Here is a 19,406-nt window from a genome sequence, read left to right on the forward strand (position 1 = left end):
TAATTCTATACTCCTCTTTTTTCCAATGTTTTCCAGGCAAATGGCCATCTGGAATAAAAGCTATATTTTTCATCCTTCCTTGCAATTAGGTGGGGGCATTGTGACTGAGTTTTGGCCAATGCAATTTAAATGAGTGCAATTCACTGCCTTCCTTCTTGCTGGCCATAAAAGATTGATTTGAGGATTGGAGCTTGAATAACAATCTTGTATCATGAGTTGGTAGCCAAGTGCTGAAGTTGGTAGAGCAAAATAGCGGCCTTGAGAGATACTTACCTCTGGAATTCTTTTAAGTGATAGGAAAAAGATTTTTTTTTTAAACCACTGGCATTTGGGATTTTAGTTTTATGCTGCTGTACCCAATCTTAACTGGTACACATTTCAATTGTTGGCATATTACTCCTTTATTAGAACTTGCAAATGAGAAATTATTTCAACACCCGAAGACCAAACTACAACACAAGATTCCATAGGCTCAAGATTTTGAGACATTCTGGAAAGAGTTTTCTGTAAAGTATATCCTTTCCGTGGCATGGCAACATCATTTTTCTTTAAAAAGGTTATTGGGCAAAGATCATTCCCACCGTCACCTATATAAACAATCTGTGTATAATTCACTCCTTGTTGTAACTGTTTATCTACAAATTCCACCAAAACTACATTTTTGCAAAGGTTTTTGGGGCACCTATTGCAAGAATGAGCGTGATAATTTTCCACAGTGAGATGACCACTGCCATCAAAAGCTGCGGGATTTGTAAACACTTTATCAAACACATCATGAAAATTGGTAGCTTCTAACACCCAATCAATGAAGACAGAATTTGAATCTGAAATAATGATGCAATCAAATTTGTCCTTGTTCTTTCTTATAAAGTTTAAAAGTTCCACCATCCCTGGAGTGAAAGGCATTGATGTCATTGTTCTTTTCATTTCATCTTCTCTTACACCTTCCTCTCCCAAATACTTAAAGACTCTGCCCATAAATTCTGTCCAAAATCCTTTTTTGTAAGAATCCTGTAGTTCATTAGGAAGCTTTTTCTCTGGGGCACATTGTACAATCCAGGTGTCACTATTGTCATCTATGATTGTATTGTCAAAGTCAAAAACCAGCAAAATTTTCATGGTTCCAAAACAGATTTAGGTTACCCTGAAAAAGAAGAAATATTATTCCCTAAATACTCTGTTTTACATATATAGCTATTACTTAACAAACATTACTGAGTGTTAAACATAGGGTGAATCTGTTAAAACATAGGGTGAACATAAACAAATTAAAATAACTAAGAATTTTTGGACCACCATTTAAGCATATTTGCCTGAGAAGCAAAGTTCATATTTGAGTATTTTAAGTGAATAGAAAATAGAATATATAAAAAGGATATCCACGATATTATTGTGATCCTGTGGGGATTATTCCTTGAGCATTTAGAATTAAGCTATTGAGAGAAGCAATGAAACAATTATTCTCTTACAGTCTTATTTAGAAATGTTTAAATAATACAGAAAAATGTATGCTAATTACTCATTTTTATCATTACAGCCAAACTTATTAGTTTAAAATATCTCTATATATAAAAGGCTAATATGCAAACTGTCACCTCAGGAGTTTGACCGAGAGTTTGATCGCTTGCTATGATGCATGCTGACCACCAGGGGGGCAGCACAGAATGAAGGAGGGCCCCAGGGCCGGCAGCCTGAAAGCCCGGATTGGCCGGCAGCCTGAAAGCCCGGATTGGCCCTGATCGCTGGCCAGGCCTAGGGACCCTACCTGTGCATACAATAATCTTCATATTAAACAATAGGTCTCTGTGTACTAACCAAAATTCAGACCAAACTTAACAACCAAAATTCAGACCAAACTTAACATAACATTAAATCTTGCAAACTTTAAATACTTTTTTTAAACATGGACATGAAGTGTTTTTGCTTTGAGCTCTGGTCACAGTTGTACAAAACAAGTGGCTATTTTTAGATTTTCCAATAAGACATTACTTAGTGCCTATCATGTTTAGCATAAAAAGCATTAACAATACTGGCTGGTGTGGCTTGGTTGGTTGGGCATTGTCCCCTGCACTGAAAGGTTGCTGGTTCAATTCCCGATTAGGACATATGCTTGGGTTGCTGGCTCAATCCCTTGTAGGGGACGTGCAGGAGGCAGCCAATCTATGTTTCTCTTAAAAAAAAAAAAAAAAAGCATTCACAAAGAAATATGACACATGGTCCTAGCCTCAGGGTCTACAATCTAGTTGAGAATATATAGCACATCTAAAACAATTAGAGACTAGCACAAAATAGTATTATCATTAAGTATTAAATTGCACAGCACAGAAAGATTTCTACCATACAGGAAAGAGAGAGCAAGATCATTGAGTTCGTAATGGGTAGAGATGAGAGAGAAAGATAAAGGGTTGCATAGTGAGCAAACCAGCAGGAAAGGAGAAGAGGATTCACATCACTAATTGGTAGGAAATTTGCTTAATAATAGCTCTTATTTCTGATTAATAGCTTCTAGTTGCTGGTGAGTTCTCTTGTAATGTTGGGAAATGATAAAAGCACACTGCTTTCATTGAAGTTGTCTGGCCTATAATCTTTTTTTTTATATAATATTTTTTAATTGAGTTCAGAGAGGAAGAAGAGGGAGAAATAGAAACATCAATGATGAGAGAGAATCATTGATTGGCTGCCTCCTGCACAGCCCCCACTGGGGATCGAACTCAAAACCCAGGCATGTGCACTTGACCAGAATCGAACCCAGGACCATTCAGTCCGCAGGCTGATGCTCTATCCACTGAGCCAAACCAGCCAGGGCTGGCCTATAATCTTGTAGCATTTTCAATGCACAGTCTACTTTCACTCACTTCAGCTTGATATAAGGAGATTGGATTTCCGAGGGCCAATAGGCTATTTGTCCTATTCGATGAAGTATTCTGCAACAAACATTAGCAATCACATTAAAAACCTCAAGGTGGTTATTGTATGTTGGCCTGTGTAATGATGATTAATAGCGAACAAAAAAAAAAGTGTTTAGCTTGAAATCAATTTCTAATATCAATGCCAATGTTAAAACTAAATGGTTACAGGATGCTGTACTTGAAATTCTAAACAAATTACTTGAAATGGAGGTTAGTTTAGTTCTTCTGGACTAGTAGTAACTTTTGTTAACAATTTTTACATTTATTTATTTACTTATTTATTTCAGAGAGAAGGGAAAGGGGGAGGGGACAGAGAAAGCCAGGGAGAGAGAGCAAAACATCAATGTGAGAGAGAAACATCAATTGGTTGCCTCCTGTATGCACCCCAACCAGGGATTGAACCCACAACCTAGGTCAGGGGTGGGCAACCCCTGGTATGTGTGCCAAACATGGCACGCCAGTAACTTTTACTGGCACGTGAAACCCTCTCTTATAATCTTCCATTTACAATTTTTTGCTTAATATCGACTTTTGTATTTTTCAGATAAATTCAGTGTAGGTGCATCTTAGATAAATAAATAATTTTACATAACAAGTTATCTTAAAGACCATAGACATGGCTGACTTTGAAATACAGTTGATTGAATTTCAGAGTAGCTCAATTTGGAAGCAGAAATTTATTGACCTTAGAGTTGACTTGGAAAACACATTGAAAAAAAGCGGTTAGAGACAGGAGTACCAGAGGGAAGTGTCGAAAATGAACTATTGAGGACTTGGAATGCTATTCCAAAAAATTTTTTTTTGTTTAAAAAAACTTTGCAACAGCATTACTCTCCATGTTTTTATCCACATACGCTTGTGAATCTTTGTTCTCAGTGATGAATTTTGTTAAGTCTCGTGAAAGGAGTAGCCTGATGGATGAAAGTAGTAGCTCGTGAATATCTCTGAAGGTCACGAAATATAAACCTGATGTAAAATCTCTGTCATCAGTGATGCAGCAGCAAAAGTCCCACTGATAATATCAAACGGAGTCATAAAGTTTTCTGTCGGACTATCAGTGTACATGTATACATTAAAAAATAAATGTATTTTTCATCATCATATACTGTGTTTTTGTCGCTCGAATGAATTTTATTATTTCTTCAAGGTTCTTCACATATGTACACCTTAAGAGATATCAAGTAGGCATAACATGTTCTCAAAAAATTAGGGTTGGTACGCAGAAGAATTTTGAGTCAGAGATTTTGCTGGTTTTGGCATGCACTCACAAAAAGGTATATGCCCACCCCTGACCTAGGTATATGCCCTGACCAGAGTGCCAAATAATCTGGACATACTTGAGTAATCACATTACTTACAATATGACAATTACTTCAATCTTTTACTTTAAAAGATAATACAGGTCAATTATACATCTCAAGAGAAAAGAATAAATTGGTTAACAGATGGTATGAATGAAAATTATCATGTAAAAATAATTATACAGTAGATTACCCAAATAAAAACTATAATTAGTATATATAGAACATTTTAAAAAGAGTAATATTTTTAGAGAGATCACCAGACACTTAACTAAGAACTTTATAATTATCTCATTTAACTATCATAACCCTATTAAGTAGTAATTATCCTCACCTTAAAGATATGTAAACTAGTGCTTAAGTATTAGATAGGTTGGTTAAGTATTAGTTAAATGGCAGAGCTGGAATTTTGACTCAGGTCTGCTTGACTTCAAAGTTCATGCTTTTAAGAACCACACTAGTGTCTAAGAAATAGAATACAGTATTTAAAGATTATTGATCAGTTTAAAAATAAAATACTAAGGTTATTTTAACAAAAAGAGGTTTAATTACATAAAAACATTCATTAAAGTACACACTACCTATAATACTACCTCTGTGATCTACTTCATAACCATTCTGAGGTTTTAGCAAGAAATTCTACAAAGAAAAGTGAAGAACCCCATAAATAAAAGAGATAAATAAAAATGGAAAACATGTTATTAACCAATATTACCAGGATAAATTTAATTTAAATTAAAAAAAAAGGAAAACATGGCATTTAATCACATGTATTCTCTGGTTTATTACAATAGTTAGCCCTGGCCAGTGTGGCTCAGTGGTTGAGCATTGACCTATGAACCAGGAGGTCCCAGTTTGATTCTTGGTCCAGGCACATGCCCAGGTTGTGGGCTCGATCCCCAGTAGGGGGGTGTGCAGGAGTGCAGGAAGCAGCCGATCAATGATTCTTTCTCATCACTGATGCTTCTCTCTCTCTCTCTCTCTCTCTCTCTCTCTCCCACTTTCTCTCTGAAATCAATAAAAATATATATTAAAAAAAAAATAGATAGCCAGCAGGTGAAACAGAGTAGAGGTCATTACCCATATAAGAGTAAGTATTCAATGTCTCTCAATTTAGAAAATCTGGAGAATAATTAATCTAGATGGTATCTCCTGTTGTGTGAATTTAGATATATGCAGGGTAAGGCAAAAGTAGGTTTACAGTTGTTTGTATGAAAAATAATACAATAATTAATCAATACTACTACAAGAATAAACACTGTGTAGACCTACTTTTGCCCCACCCTGTAATATCCTGAGACTCTGTATCCTTGAATCTCCAAATGCCTAACCCAGCTGCCTCTGACTGGCTCCCAGAGATTTAAGTGCATAATTCACATGGGAAAGTGAATTATGCACTTAAAAACAATGATGCACTTAGAAACAATGTAATAAATAGCAATAAAGCATAGTTGACAATTACATTAGGACTGTACCTAGGCATATTTTAAATTAAATATGATTTTAAGCATTCTGAATTTAATTAAAATTTTTTTCAAGTATAACTCATTGTTGGTTAAAAATTTCCTCAAGCCTAGATTTAATTAGCTACACGTTACTAAAATTCCTGAACTATTGACCTAAAAATACTAAGATATGTCATAAGCCTGAAGTTAATATAGTGCCACTGCTATTAATTTCTACCTAAAAGTGAACTTTTCTTAATTTCATATATTTTTATATTCATTTTTTTTTACCACTCAACATAAACCTTTATTAAAAATACTTACCCAACTAAGTATTTCCAAGACAATTAATCGCACTTTAGCATAGAGTTAAATAGTCATGACAACCTTCTGTTTTCAACACCAGCCCGTTTCTAACCAACATTACTCCTACTCTATATGCAGGCAACGAAGTCTTCTGGTTTGGAGCAAAGGAACAGAGACTTCTTAACTCCTAAAATTAATAAAAGTTTATTTAAGATATTTTAAAATTTGTTTTCTTATGATGCTATTTTTTCTTACATCAGAAAAGCACCTATTGGCAACAGAAAAACAAAATCTTGATTAAACACAAACCTTAAATGCAAAATGGAATGTTATGTAAATATAAGTTTTTACCTGGTGGATACAATCACAAGTGTTACACTGATTACGTTGAGAATTACAAATTCCACTTTTTCTTTTTGTTTGTTAAATAACAGACCAATACTACAGTCTGTTGTCAATAAACATTCAAAGATTTGGCATACTTGAAATAAAAGTCTCAAAAATTAAGGATATGCACAAACATCCAATTTTAAGAATGTGAATCTATTTTGAAACCAATTTGTTAAAATTCCCCAAATAGTTATTAACTATTCTCTCCCACAGCTGGAGCAGTATATATATTTTGTATATCTGCAATGTTTCCATAGTCTAACAATAACCTATGTGCTTTTAACTAATGGAAACTAGAAACTACATACACATCCAAGAATTGAGGACTGCTTAAATAAGACATGTAGCCTTGAGATGCTTATTGTTCGTTGTAATAAAGATTTGGGTTCCTTAGCCTAACTCCGTGTTTAGATGACTTCTGACTCTGGGGACTGGGGTAAAATTGCTGCTCTTCTGACTACCGCTCCTGCTGTAACTCACCTCTGATCTAGGGGCCTGCAGCTTCTACAAAACTGTAGCAGGTGTTGCTAGCATGCAGGCAGGGTGGAATCTCTTTCCCAGTTCTTGACATTTTAAAAACTGTGCCTCCCAAAAACAAACAAACAGCAAAACCAAGTATTTTATTGACCCCTTTCATACTTACCAGCATTCTTACGGTGGAACATCTGATAGAAAACCTGAAGAAAAACAGTACAACTACGTTAGAACTTCAGTGATTGAAAACGTTACTCCTTCCATTTTGAACAACTCCGACTTGGTGCCTAATAAGGACGCATTGCAGCCCGCTAGCTTGTCAGGAAATCATTTCCACCTCGATGTGTTGGAAAAGTATCTTCTGAGACCAAGCCCGCACCCACTCTTAACAGATTCTGGTGTCCTTCCAGGTCTGGTTGATGCTCCAAATACATTCAACTTACTGTATTTACCAAGCAATTTAAATACATTAAAGGTCCGAATATGAACGTTGAGACAACATCCAAGTTTTCACCTTATGTTTAAAAAACTGAGCCCCATCTGGCCCGAATTACGCCCTAGAAACTAAAGTATTTAAACATCGATTTTCTGTCAAGGAACCCCTGCGTTCCCACGGCTAAGGGAGAGCGCGGCCCTTCCCCTTCCCCGCGCGAGGACACCGCGGGCCGCACACACCAGCCGGGGCCCCGCTCCCCACACACCTGCCCGGTCCGCCGGGACTAGGAGGGGTCGTCCCGCGGGAGGCCCGTGATGGAGGAGGATGGGGGCACCAGCCCGGGTCCCCAGCTCCCGCACTGGCCCAGGACAGGAGTCGGCAGCTGTGCGAGCCTCCGCCCTGCTCCCGCGGAGCGCCCCCGCGCCTGTCCGTGGGGACGCCCCACTCTGACACCGGCCTTCGCTTCTCGCGCAGGCGCAGCCTGGGTTCTCCGGCCCCACAGCCCGCAGCGGCCGGTTCCTCGTTCTTCAGCGGCAGCTGCCGTCACTTCCGGCGGCGTTGCTAAGCAACTGCGCGGCATTCCCAAACACTGCAGGCTAGAGGCTGCAGCGCCCCGCCTCGCAGTCGCCTTTCCAAGTCTCAGAGCGCCATGGGCACCTCGGCAGAGATGCAGGTGCGGTTCGGAAGGCGCTCTGGACAGGCGAAGGGAAGCACGGGTGAGCTAAACTGCCCCACGCTGACATGGGGATTGTTTCTGACCCCCCAGACGCGGGGTGAGAGGCGAGGGTGCCAGGTGAGGGGGCCTAGTCCAGGTGAAGTGGACTCCAAGTCAAAAGCAGCGTGGGGTTCTATGTAAATTAGACAGTTTTGCCCTCAGATGAATCGGTAGGTGGGAAAAGTTTACATAAATACCCGACCAGTGTGGCTCAGTGGTGGAGCGTGGACCCATGAACCGGGGATGTGCAGGTCAGGGCACATGCCGGTTTCCGGTTGGATCCCAGTAGGGGACATGCAGGAGGCAGCCGATCAATGATTCTCATCCTTAATGTTTCTATCCCTCTTCCTCTCCTTTCCTCTCTCTGAAATCAATAAAAACATTTGAAAAGAAAAAGTTTACATAAATAGAGGTGGAGAAAATATAAGAAGTAGGCTGACCCAATTGATCTGTGTGGTTGCAGTTCCAGGAGTCTGGAGTTTACCTTACTCAGAGCTCATCAGGTATGTTTGTTAAAAAAATTAGGGCCGCCCTAGACCATTTGGCTCAGTGGATAGAGCATCGGCCTGCCGACTAAAGGACCCCATTCGATTCCGGTCAAGGGCACATGCCCGGGTTGCAGGTTCGATCCCCAGTAGGGGGCGTGCAGGAGGCAGCTGATCAATGATTTTCTCTCATCATTGATGTTTCTGTCTCTCCCTCTCCCTTTCTTTTTGAAATCAATAAATATATATATATATATATTTTTAAAAATCAGTGCCATTTTGTAAACTTCACAGCTGGCTGAAGAAGTGATGATAGTTGAGTACAAACAAGATGACCAAGAAACTTATGTTCTGGAATTAGTGGTGATGTTTGCACAGCTTTGTGAATAGACTAAAAGTCACTCACCCTTTACAATGGTGAGTTTTATGATATGTGAACTATATCTCAATTTAAAAAGAGAGATTTTGTAAGCCACGAAAAGTGTGTTAACGATGACAGGCTCATGGACTGGCTCATGGACTGATTTTAGATACCCATAGGTCATTTGTCACTGCTTTTGTCCCCTCTCTACTCCATGAGACTGTCTTTTTTCTTGTTCCTTCTTTCAACTGTGGCCTGTTTAATTTCTGGAACAGCCACTACTAGCATTGTGTGAGAGCCACTGTGAGGAAAGGATCTTGGAAATAAGAGTGGCCTTAGAGGAGTGAACTGTACATCAATCCAGTGAACTAGAGCATGGATGTGTGAGATCATCTGTATCTCTGATGTCAATCAGAGCTCCTTATCCTCAGAGAGATGGGGGAACTTGTCCCAACTTCAGTGGCCTCGAAAGTCAAAAAACTTTCCCAGATTTTCTGTGGGTTCTCTTATTTCTTTATGCTTGTCCATTTCTACTGCTTTTGTTCTCTTGGTTCTCTTCTTGAGTCAGAGTCCATGAAAAGATCTTGAATAAGCCCTAGCTGGTTGTTCAGTGGTTAGAGCGTTGGACCGCTGACTGAAGAAGGGTTATGGGTTTGATTCTGGTCAAGGGCACGTACCTCGGTTGTGGATTTGATCCCCGACCACCAATTGATGTGTCTCTCTCACTCGATGTTTCTCTCTGTGTGTCTCTCCCCCTTTTCCTCTCTCTCTAAAATCAATGGAAAAAATATCTCTGGGTGAGGATTAACAACAACAACAAAAGATCTTGAATAAAACATCTCATGAGTGCAGTTACTCTACTGAAGATCTGGGATGTCACAGAGGAGGGATCACATTGTGTACCACATAGCTTCTCACATGCAGCTCTCCTTCCACTGCTTCCATCCAGAGCCTGTTCACCACTGACTAAGGAACTCCAGGCTTCAGGTCTGATTGATCTGATTGAACTAGCAGTATAATGAGATCCTCATTGTGCCAGGTGCTTCCTTTTTTTCCACCTTGTGGTTCACAGTAACAGCTTCCTTTTGTGGTCCTAGGATGGGTGCCTATCTGGCCTTCATGCTTCCTTGTTCATATCTAGCTTGAGAGTAGCTTGAGAGTAACTCTCAGATATCTTTACCAGAAGAACAAGAAAGAACTTTTCTAAAAGTCTCAAATAAACCTCTTCTCCTATTTTTTTTATTATAGAAATAATTATTGGCAAGGGAGATGCAAGTATTCTTAAACTAATGAGGCCCACATTGGAAACTGTAGTCAGTTCTCCAAATTACATTGCTGGTACTCAGTTAGGAAGGGGTTGAATAGAGTCAGTTATAATGTCTACAATCCCAATAGGTGAACATTCCCAAAGTTATCTATAATAATAAAAGCATAATATGCTAATTAGACCAGACAACTGAATGACCTTCTGGACGTCCTTCTGGATGACCTTAGGGATGAAGCCGCGGTGATGGGGGCCGAGGCAGAGGTGGTTAGGGGCGATCAGGCAGGCAGGCAGGTAGAGTGGTTAGGGGTGATCAGGCAGGCAGGCAGGCAGGTGAGCAGTTAAGAGCCAGTAGTCCCAGATTGCGAGAGGGTGCAGGCCAGGCTGAGGGACACCCCTCCCCATGCATGAATTTTGTGCACTGGGCCTCTAGTCCATTTATAAACTCCTACGTGGTTAAATTGAAAAATGCTTTTACAACAACCTGTTGGGTAGGTATTATTGATGTCAGCTTTAAAAATGTTGATACCAAGACTCCAAGAAGTTAAATGACTTGCCCAACTTTACACACTAAGGAAATGACTAAACAAGGACTCAAATCTATGTCTTTTGATTTCAAGGTGTTGTATCTTTCCATTTAATCCCAGCTGCTCTTAAGATAGCAAGAATATAATTATTATTTCAAATAATTTCTAGATATACCTATATAGAAATGTCTGAGAAAAAAATATCACACTCTTCTTGAAAGTTTTTAATATTCATTTTTAACACTTTATTAGAAATAAAGAACTCCAACGAAGATCAAGTTCTCTATCCACCTCTTCTACCTAGCAAAGTAGATCTCCAGCAGGTCACCATAATTCCACACAATGAGTGGGAAAGGATTCGAGATAGCATTGACGGTATGACAAGAAAAGCAGCATGCCTTCGCGCAGAAAGAAAGGCAAAGAAAGAAATGCATCTCCGATCCCAAGAAGTGGTAAAACATTGGGCTCGAACATATGCAGTAAGTATTAACCACCCAGGAGTACATAAGCACTGAAGGCTTACTTTTTTTCTTAGCACTCTTATAAATATTTTTACATATAGCCCTAGCCAGTTTGGCTCAGTGGATAGAGCATCGGCCTGTGGACTGAAGGGTCCCGGGTTCGATTCTGGTCAAGGGCACATGCCCGGGGTTGTGGGCTCAATCCCCAGTAGGGGGTGTGCAGGAGGCAGCCAATCAATGATTCTCTGTCATCATTGATGATTCTATCTCTTTCTCCCTCTCCCTTCCTCTCTGAAATCAATAAAAATATATATTTTTTTAAAAGCTGCTTATGAACTTTCATGTGTAAGTCTATGTATGGATATATGCTTTCATTTCTCTTGGGTAAATATCTTGGTGTAGAATAGCTGAATCATATGATGTATGCTTATATATTATTATGTAAATATATGAAGGAACTTTGAAATAAACACAAGAAACTAATAATAGTGGTTGTCTTAGAGATTGCCGATGTAAATTAGGATTGGAGGGAGAGTTTCAGTGTATACATTTATAGTATTTTTGGGTTTTCAACCATATAACTGTGTTACCTACCTAAAAAGTTCAATTAAAAATTAGCTCATGAGTGTAACTTCTTATTTTATTTATTAATGATAAATGCAAATACAATAAAGACTAATAATGAAAGTTCAAATGATCATATTACAATGTTCAATTTTGTAAAATTTAATTGAAAAATGAAAACAGATGACTGCTTTGGTCTTTTTTGCAGGGGATAAAAGAACAAAAACTTAAAGCCAAAAAGAAGCGTGATGAAGAAATAGAGGCCGAAAGACAAATTCTTGATCTGGAAGAAGCAATATACAAACAAGGAGAAAGAAGAAAGGCCATTGAACATGCAAAGCAATATCAATTTTACCAGACAGAAAGACTGAAAAACTTTCATGTACTACTTGGGTTTTCTTGTATTTTTATATATACTTAACATATTTATACACAATTAGATTTTATTTTCTTAAAGTACTGTAATTTTTTTTTTTGTAGTCAGGACTTCTTCTTAGTAGAGTGATGAAAGAACGTGATGCTCAGATTGAATCCCAAAAGAGTAGAATAAAATCTGATAAAAAATGGGAGGAACAACTGAAACTCAACATTGAAAAAGCGCTTAAGGAAGAACAAGAAAAAGCAGGAAAACAACGCAGAGATAGAATAGCTCTTGCCAATGATCATTTAAAACAGTATGTATATATAAATTATCTTGATTGTACCTTTCTCTTTTTCTCATGATGGATATAGCTTTTTTTCCTGATTATAGAAGTAATACATGCTAAAATACCTACTAAGTAGAAAAAAAATACAGGGAAAGAGGGCAAAACTCATTATCACTCCCTTACCCAGAGGTAATACATTGTCACTATAATGCTGCAGAACAAACAACCACATAGTCTAGTAGCATTCACCAATAAACACTTATTTCTCATGTATCTGGGGGTTGGTTGGGCGTGGCTGGCAGCTTTTGTTCAAACCGCAGGACTGGCTGGGTTTGCTTGTTATGGGCAAGGCTCTGATCTGCTCCCTGTGTATTCATTCTGAAGTCCTAGATGAAGGGCCAGCAGTCACCTGCGGGAAGCTTTTCTGATGGTACTGACAGAGATGCAGAAGAATGAGCACAAGCTTGCAAGAATGTGCCTAACCCTAAGTCAAAGGTCAAGGAAACATGGCCTACCATGAGTCTAAGTCATAAGGCTCAGCCTAACAACATTGGAACAGAGAAATAGACTCCCATGGGAGTGGGGAGTGAGAGAGTGAGCTTTTTTGAATAATCCACCACAATAAGCTGTTTTTGTTTTTGTATATAGCCATATAGACCTTTTTTGATGGTGGTGGTGAAGGTGGGTGGATTCATTGAGGTATAATTTACATTTAATAATAATCGACTTTTTAACAGCATAGAGCTGTATACCTCACCCAAATCAGGACACGGAATACTTCCATCACTCCAAATGGGTTTCCTCATGCCCCTTTGCACTGAATTCTATCCCCCACCCTCCACCCCTGGAAATCATTGATCCAGTGATGCAACCATTTTTCCTAATCATATATACTCACATTTTATAAAATAAAATTGGATCAACTACCATTTTATTAAATGTTTTTTTCATTTATCAATGTCAGTAAATTGAAATCAAACCTGATCTCTTTTTTAAAAGTATAATTTTTCTTACTTTTCTAAATAGCTGATACACACAAATAGGAAAAGGCACAAAGGGGATTCAGAAAAAGTCTCTTCCGTGTCCGCCAGCCACTTTGTTTCTCCAATGTGAGATTTACCAGTTTCTTTACACTTAGTTTAAATGTGTATAAATTGTAAAAATACATAAAAACCTTTACACAATACTGTATTGGTAAACATTACAGAATTATAAAACATAGGTAAACAAAATTAAAAATCACTAGAAATTCAGTGATCTAGAGTAGGCACTGTTAACATTTGTTCTTAAAAATTATTTTTGCAAATAATAAATGCATTTATGCTTATTTAAATTCAAGCTATACAGCAAAATTTGGAGTAAAATTTGAAAGCTCATCTTCAAGTCCATCCTATTGAATGTCTGTCTCTTTAGTCTCATTTTCCTCTTCCTAAATAGCCATTATAAAAAGTTTTATAACTATCCCTTCAGAATGTTGAAGTTACTAATACTTATTATATACAGCACATATTTAAGTGTGTATGTATTTTTTAACTTGGATGTTATACAATATATTTTTCTGTGACTTCATTTTTTCACTCAACAATATACCTTGAATATCTTTTTATGCCAGAATATATGGATCAGTCACATCTTTTAAAATACAGTGGGACCTTGACTTATGAGTATCCCGACTAACGAGTTTTTCGAGATATGAGCCGTCTCTCAGCCGATTTTTTGCTTTGAGTTGCGAGCTAAAATTCGGGTTACAAGCCAGCTTCAGATACCCCACCGCTAGTTGGCACAGCAAACGTCACAGTGAACGCCACAACATCAGCCCAGCATCACATGTCTCACTCGTTCACTTTAAGATTTGACATACGAGTAATTTGAGTTACGAGCTCCATCATGGAACGAATTAAACTCGTAAGTCAAGGCCCCACTGTAATCATATTGTATACTAAGCATGTACCATTATTTATCCTATATAATAAAAGCCCAGCGACCAAACGGTGGAACAACCAGACCAACCAGTCGACCAGTTGCTATGACATGCACTGACCACCACAGGGCAGACGCTCAAGGCAGGAGCTGCCCCCTGGTGGTCAGTGTGCTCAATAGTGGGGGTGCCACTCAGAGGGCAGGCCCACAGCTGCTCAGCTAACTGAGATGAGTGGAGCTCCCACAGCGGGCCAATCCCCACAGGCCATGCCCCCCCACCAGTGCATGAATCCCATGCACTGGGCCTCTAATTTAACTATAATTATTATTGAGGGAAATTTGGGTGCCCCCCATTTCTAACAATGTTGCAGATCATCCTTAGCATATATCTTTTGTAACTTTTGTGCAAAGATGTATTTATGTAGGATAGAGTTCTTGAAATGGACTTGGATTTTACATTTGGAGAGTGACACCAAATTGCCTTTGAGAAGGCTCTCAGTGCATTCATCAATGATGTCTGACACCCTTTATACTATAATCAATACTGGTACTTTTTTTGGCAAAAAATCATATCTTTTAATTTACATTTCTAGTAATTTTAGTGAGACAGCATTTTTTCATGTATAAATGTCCATTTGTTTGGGTTTTTATTATCATGAATTGGTTATCCCATTGTTCTTGTGTAGGTTGTTTCATATTGGTATGTAGTTTGTCATTGATTAAAAACTGATTAATAAGGAGTTTTATATATATTGATATTCTAATGTATTAGTCATTGCAGATTTTGTCATCTTTCTGAATGGTTTTTAGTAGTTAGAAGATATTTATTTTTATGTGTTCAAATCTCTCTTTTTGTTATGATTTTATTTTTGTATATATATGTATTTCTCAGAATCACAAATATCTAAGTGACATTGACATCAATTCTCAGGATGTACTAGTATGTGTTGCCAGATTGTATTCTTCAGTTATTTTAACCCTTAGTAAAAGGAGAAGGGTAACTTTTGGATTTATTATAATTTTTTTTCTTTGGCAGTGTAGAGATCCAAGGGTTTGTGCAAGTTATGGACAGAGCCATTGGCAAAGGGAGGCAAATATTTAGCCAGTGAGTCTCCTTTGAGACATCTCTCTTTTTATGTTGGCTGTTGCAGCTCAGAAATCATTATAGGTAGCAGATTAATCTCCAGCAAACTACCTGGCAAGTGCTAACACCTTCACAGGCCATCTGTCTCCCTGTAGCCTTTGCAGGCTATGTTTGGGCCATAGGGTCACCTTTCCAAGTGATCTTGGGCAACAGGTTAGAGGTTCAAGCAGGTTCTAGGATTTGCTTTAGTTGTTTCTTTGGCTTATTTTCATGTAGTCTAGATGTTCGTCGGGCTCTGAGGTAAGCACAAATTCCTTCACAGTGGACTGTCTTTGTGGATGGTGGCCAAGTATTACCTATCCTCACTTCACTTTTTACTGACATATTTTTCCCAAGAAATCTCTTGAAAATTCAGGTATGTGAGTAAGACCTTGCTGTAGCTTCTAGTAGTGATGTAGAATTCCCTTCCTCCCATTGCTTGCATTGAGAGGAATTAGGAGGAAAATGTTTGACACGTGAGCTTGGGTTGCCAATTTGGTTCCAGATTCTTACATCTTAAATTTATTAAGAAAATTAAATTCTATAATTGAATACAACAGAGGAAAATGTAAATCTATTATAAATTTTTTTAATAAATGAATTTACAAATTATCACTAAGTTGTGATTATTACATCTCTAACATAGGCAACTGAAAAGAAGGTGGTATTATTCACCAAGATAAGAACAAGAGACCAAAAGGATCTGTTTAGAAGAGGAGGATGAATTTGGTCTTAGACAAAGTGAATAGATAGTCAGGTGGTGATGCCTAGTGGGTTGTTTCTATAAGAATCACATGTGTGAATTGTAATAGGATCAGACCTCATATTTGATGTTTGACTGCTGATTTCTTTGTAGGCCTCACCCTCCCTTCCCCTTTGGCCCTACATCTGAAAAGGCTGATAAGAAGGCCCCTGGACTTCTGTTTTCCTTTGGTACCAGCAGAGAATTTATATCTCCCCTGCACAGGAACTTTCCCCAGTCCCACCCGTTAGTCTGGGGGAAGGCCCAAATCTATTCCCTTTGCTTTTCCCAAGTCATTCCAGACCTACTTGTGCCTGTACAGCTCTCCCAGTAGTTTCTTGTGTGAGTAATACTTTCTCCCAACTTCTCTTGGTGCTTGGAATGTCATCTGAACCAAATTTTGGATAGGAGCCCCTAACGCTTTTGTAGGAGGACAACACAACATATGTATAAGCTCAAGTCAGATATGGGCTAGACAAATATAGATTTGGGGCCTTCAGGATGTGAATCAGAGATAGCAACGAGATTTCATGACAAATTCTACTCTGATTATTAGGTAGAGGCTGTCCAGTGCATTGGGTTGGGTAGGTCCAAAACTCAGCAGTAAAGAGTTTTGCATTGATTATTGGTGTCTGCTGTGAACATGGGTGTTGGAAGTAAAGATCTGAATGTTATGTCTTTTTTCCCTGAACTAGAGGATCTCAGATTTCCTTCAATACGTTAACTTCGCATTAAGCTAAATTAATGGCAGGTAGTTGAGTAGTCTACCCAAACTAAGATAAAAGTCTTTATTGACAGGTAATTCAATATTATTTAATAGTTACATATTATTTATATAATTAACTGACAATATTACCTCTGCACTGACCCTAGATCTATTTTTGTTCTTACTTACTCAAATTTCTATGTGAAAACAATGCATTATTCAATACAAGCATCGGTATAATGTTGGTGATTCCCAAATTGGCTAAAGAATGTTAAAATTGCAAAAAATTTTATGTCATGTTGTTTTTCCTTAATATAGCAATTTTAAAACTTCATTTCTCAAAATTAGATACATCTCTTTTTATAATGTCCTTTAAATCTTTATTGTTAACTTGTGAGTTTGCTTCTAAGAGACTGATAAAATATTTAATAGTTCTAATAACCTAAACAAACAAGTGAATCAAAATTTGAAAACCTAGTTTTTTTTAGGGCAATCATAGACCTGGTTTAACTGTGGCCAGCAGTGACTTTTTTCTATGACTCCAAAGTATTTACTCTGTACAGATGCATCAATTAGGCATCCCCTGTCCTAAATTGGCTTAATAATACCACAGGGAACTTACTGCTCTTTTAACTGGATAGTCCTCCATGGCACAGGGGAAGGGAATTTTCCCCTCCTGGAAGCTAAGGGAGGAGACTCCAAGAAAAAAAAAAAAAAAGCTTTTGATTAGGCACATGTGAAAGGAAGGTTTACTCCTCAGTCTTTTAGTCCATGTAAGTAGGTTGTGACTCTATCCTGTGCCTACCTGTTCAGGAATAAGAATTAAAAAAAACAAAACAAAACTAGAGACAGCAGATAGTGGCGGTGGAGCAGCCTGCACATTGTTGATTGGCTGGCAGGCAGACATTTCGGGCCCAGCTGTCTTGCCGGCATGTGGACTGACGACCAGAGGAGGGCACTCAGAGCCTGCAATAAACTGATGGCGGAATCGCCCGCAGTGGCAGTGGGGGGTCTTGGGAGCCAATCGTCCAGACCCGAGCTCTACAGTGAGGAGGCTCTTCGGGATCTCAGCCCCTTGACAGAACCAGCATTTGGTAGCTTCCCACTCAGAAGGTAAGCTAGTCAATGCTGGCTACAGGAGGGATGACAACCAGCGTGGCCAGTTAGATGAGGGAAACCTTCGTTTCTCTCCTTCCATCAAACCCCATCCCCTGAGTGGCTAGACCCAGACCTTAGGTAGCATGTCTAGTGCTGAAATTGAGAAGCCCGAGGGATTAGGGACTTTTCTGAAAAATAATGTCACATTCCACCATACAGTCCTTCAGTGAGCTGGTTCTTCCTAAAGGAAAGGAATATGTGAAATCCTAGTGTGGGAGTTAATTTGGGTGAGGAATGAAACAAATTTCAAAGGAAGGAAATATTGGTAATTCTGGGCCAACCATTTTTGATTTGGTGTTAACCACCGCTCTTTATATATGTCTTGTCCCCCTCCTCCCTAAAAAAATCCCACAAGTTCTTTCTTACAGCCTCAAATCATCCCAGATTATAATATAATTAATTTATTCAAAATATAACATTTTTTTGGTTTGTTTTAGAATAAAGGAACATGAAGAGGAAGAAGAAAGGAGGAGAAAATCTGAAGAAAACGATGCTGAGGAAATAAAGCGACAGAATGAATTATATGAAATAGAAATGAGAAAAAAACTAGAAAAGAAAAATAAAGAGATAAAGGAAAGGAGGAGACTATTTTTTGTAAGTTGAAAATACAGCATCTCTTCAAAATATGTACAAAGTCCAATGACTACATTGTAATATATTTTTTTATAAATAATAGTGGATTAGAAAACAAGTTGCTATTAAATTGGGTTTCTAATATATTGGGGGGAGCTATACTTGCTATGGTTTTATGTGGATGTGCTCACATGCAAGAACAAGAAATAAGAGAATGAAGATGTTTTTCAAATGAATTTATTTTCTTGTCCTTAAAATGAGTTATCATATATATATTGTTATAAACATATAGTATCTCTTGATTTATCAATTTTAGTCATTTTCTGTGTCTTTGCCCTGGTAGTTGAGAATTTAGCTCAGCTTTGCTATTCTTGGAACACAGATGGCTTCTGTCCTCATGTTGCCTCATGGCCTTGAATGGCTGCTGGAGCTCCTGCCTCGTGGCCACATTCAAGGCAGCAAGAAGGAAGGAAGGATGAAGGATAAAAAAGAGTGCCCTGCCTTGGCCGGGTACCTGAGTTGGTGGGAACATCATCCTGTACACCAAAAGGTTGATTCACAGAGTACATACCTAGGTTTCGGGTTTGATCCCAGATTTGGGGTGCATATGGGAGGCAATCAGTTGATGTTTCTCTCTTACATTGATGTTCTCTCTCTCCCCCTTCCTTTCTCTCTAAAATCAAGAAAAACATATCCTCAGGTGAGGATTAAAAATAATAATAAAAATAAATAATTATCTATTTAAAATTTTTTTTGTTAGAAGATACACCTATATATTTTCTTGTATATGTGCTAAAACAAAGTCTGGAGTAGGAATTAGTTTCACAGTGATTGAGTGTAGTGGGTAGAGTTAGAAATAAGCAGATACATAGTAGATGGAATCTATATATATATATATA

The 19,406-nt window shown here is 38.3% G+C and overlaps 2 protein-coding genes across 5 annotated transcripts in view; one reads left to right on the forward strand and one right to left on the reverse strand.

Annotated features, from left to right (window-relative positions):
• Positions 1-380: 380 nt before the first annotated feature.
• On the reverse strand, positions 381-7,761 carry PHOSPHO2 (phosphatase, orphan 2). Of its 4 annotated transcripts, none has more exons than XM_014445534.2 (5): positions 7,527-7,753; positions 6,995-7,028; positions 5,980-6,148; positions 2,856-2,924; positions 381-1,144 (listed from the first exon to the last, which is right to left on the reverse strand). In XM_014445534.2, exon 5 carries the CDS (start codon positions 1,117-1,119, stop codon positions 394-396), a length of 726 nt encoding a protein of 241 aa, XP_014301020.1. In that variant the 5' UTR covers positions 1,120-1,144; positions 2,856-2,924; positions 5,980-6,148; positions 6,995-7,028; positions 7,527-7,753; the 3' UTR covers positions 381-393. The 4 variants fall into 4 exon arrangements, 3 of the variants coding, with proteins under 3 accessions (XP_014301020.1, XP_006083221.1, XP_006083220.1); XM_006083159.3 differs by lacking the exon at positions 2,856-2,924 and adding an exon at positions 4,545-4,674; XM_006083158.3 differs by lacking the exon at positions 2,856-2,924 and having other exon boundaries at positions 7,527-7,750.
• Positions 7,762-7,903: 142 nt separating this feature from the next.
• CCDC173 (coiled-coil domain containing 173) overlaps positions 7,904-19,406 on the forward strand; it is a 27,920-nt gene continuing 16,417 nt past the window's right edge. Inside the window, exons 1-5 of the mRNA XM_006083161.3 lie at positions 7,904-7,977; positions 10,866-11,092; positions 11,847-12,020; positions 12,119-12,312; positions 18,372-18,528. Coding sequence (XP_006083223.1) covers positions 7,911-7,977; positions 10,866-11,092; positions 11,847-12,020; positions 12,119-12,312; positions 18,372-18,528 — 819 coding nt within the window. The 5' untranslated portion in view covers positions 7,904-7,910. The remainder of the gene's footprint in view (positions 7,978-10,865; positions 11,093-11,846; positions 12,021-12,118; positions 12,313-18,371; positions 18,529-19,406) is intronic.

This window comes from Myotis lucifugus, unplaced genomic scaffold (assembly GCF_000147115.1).
Source record: "Myotis lucifugus unplaced genomic scaffold, Myoluc2.0 scaffold_5, whole genome shotgun sequence".
Classification (NCBI taxonomy): Eukaryota; Metazoa; Chordata; class Mammalia; order Chiroptera; family Vespertilionidae; genus Myotis; species Myotis lucifugus.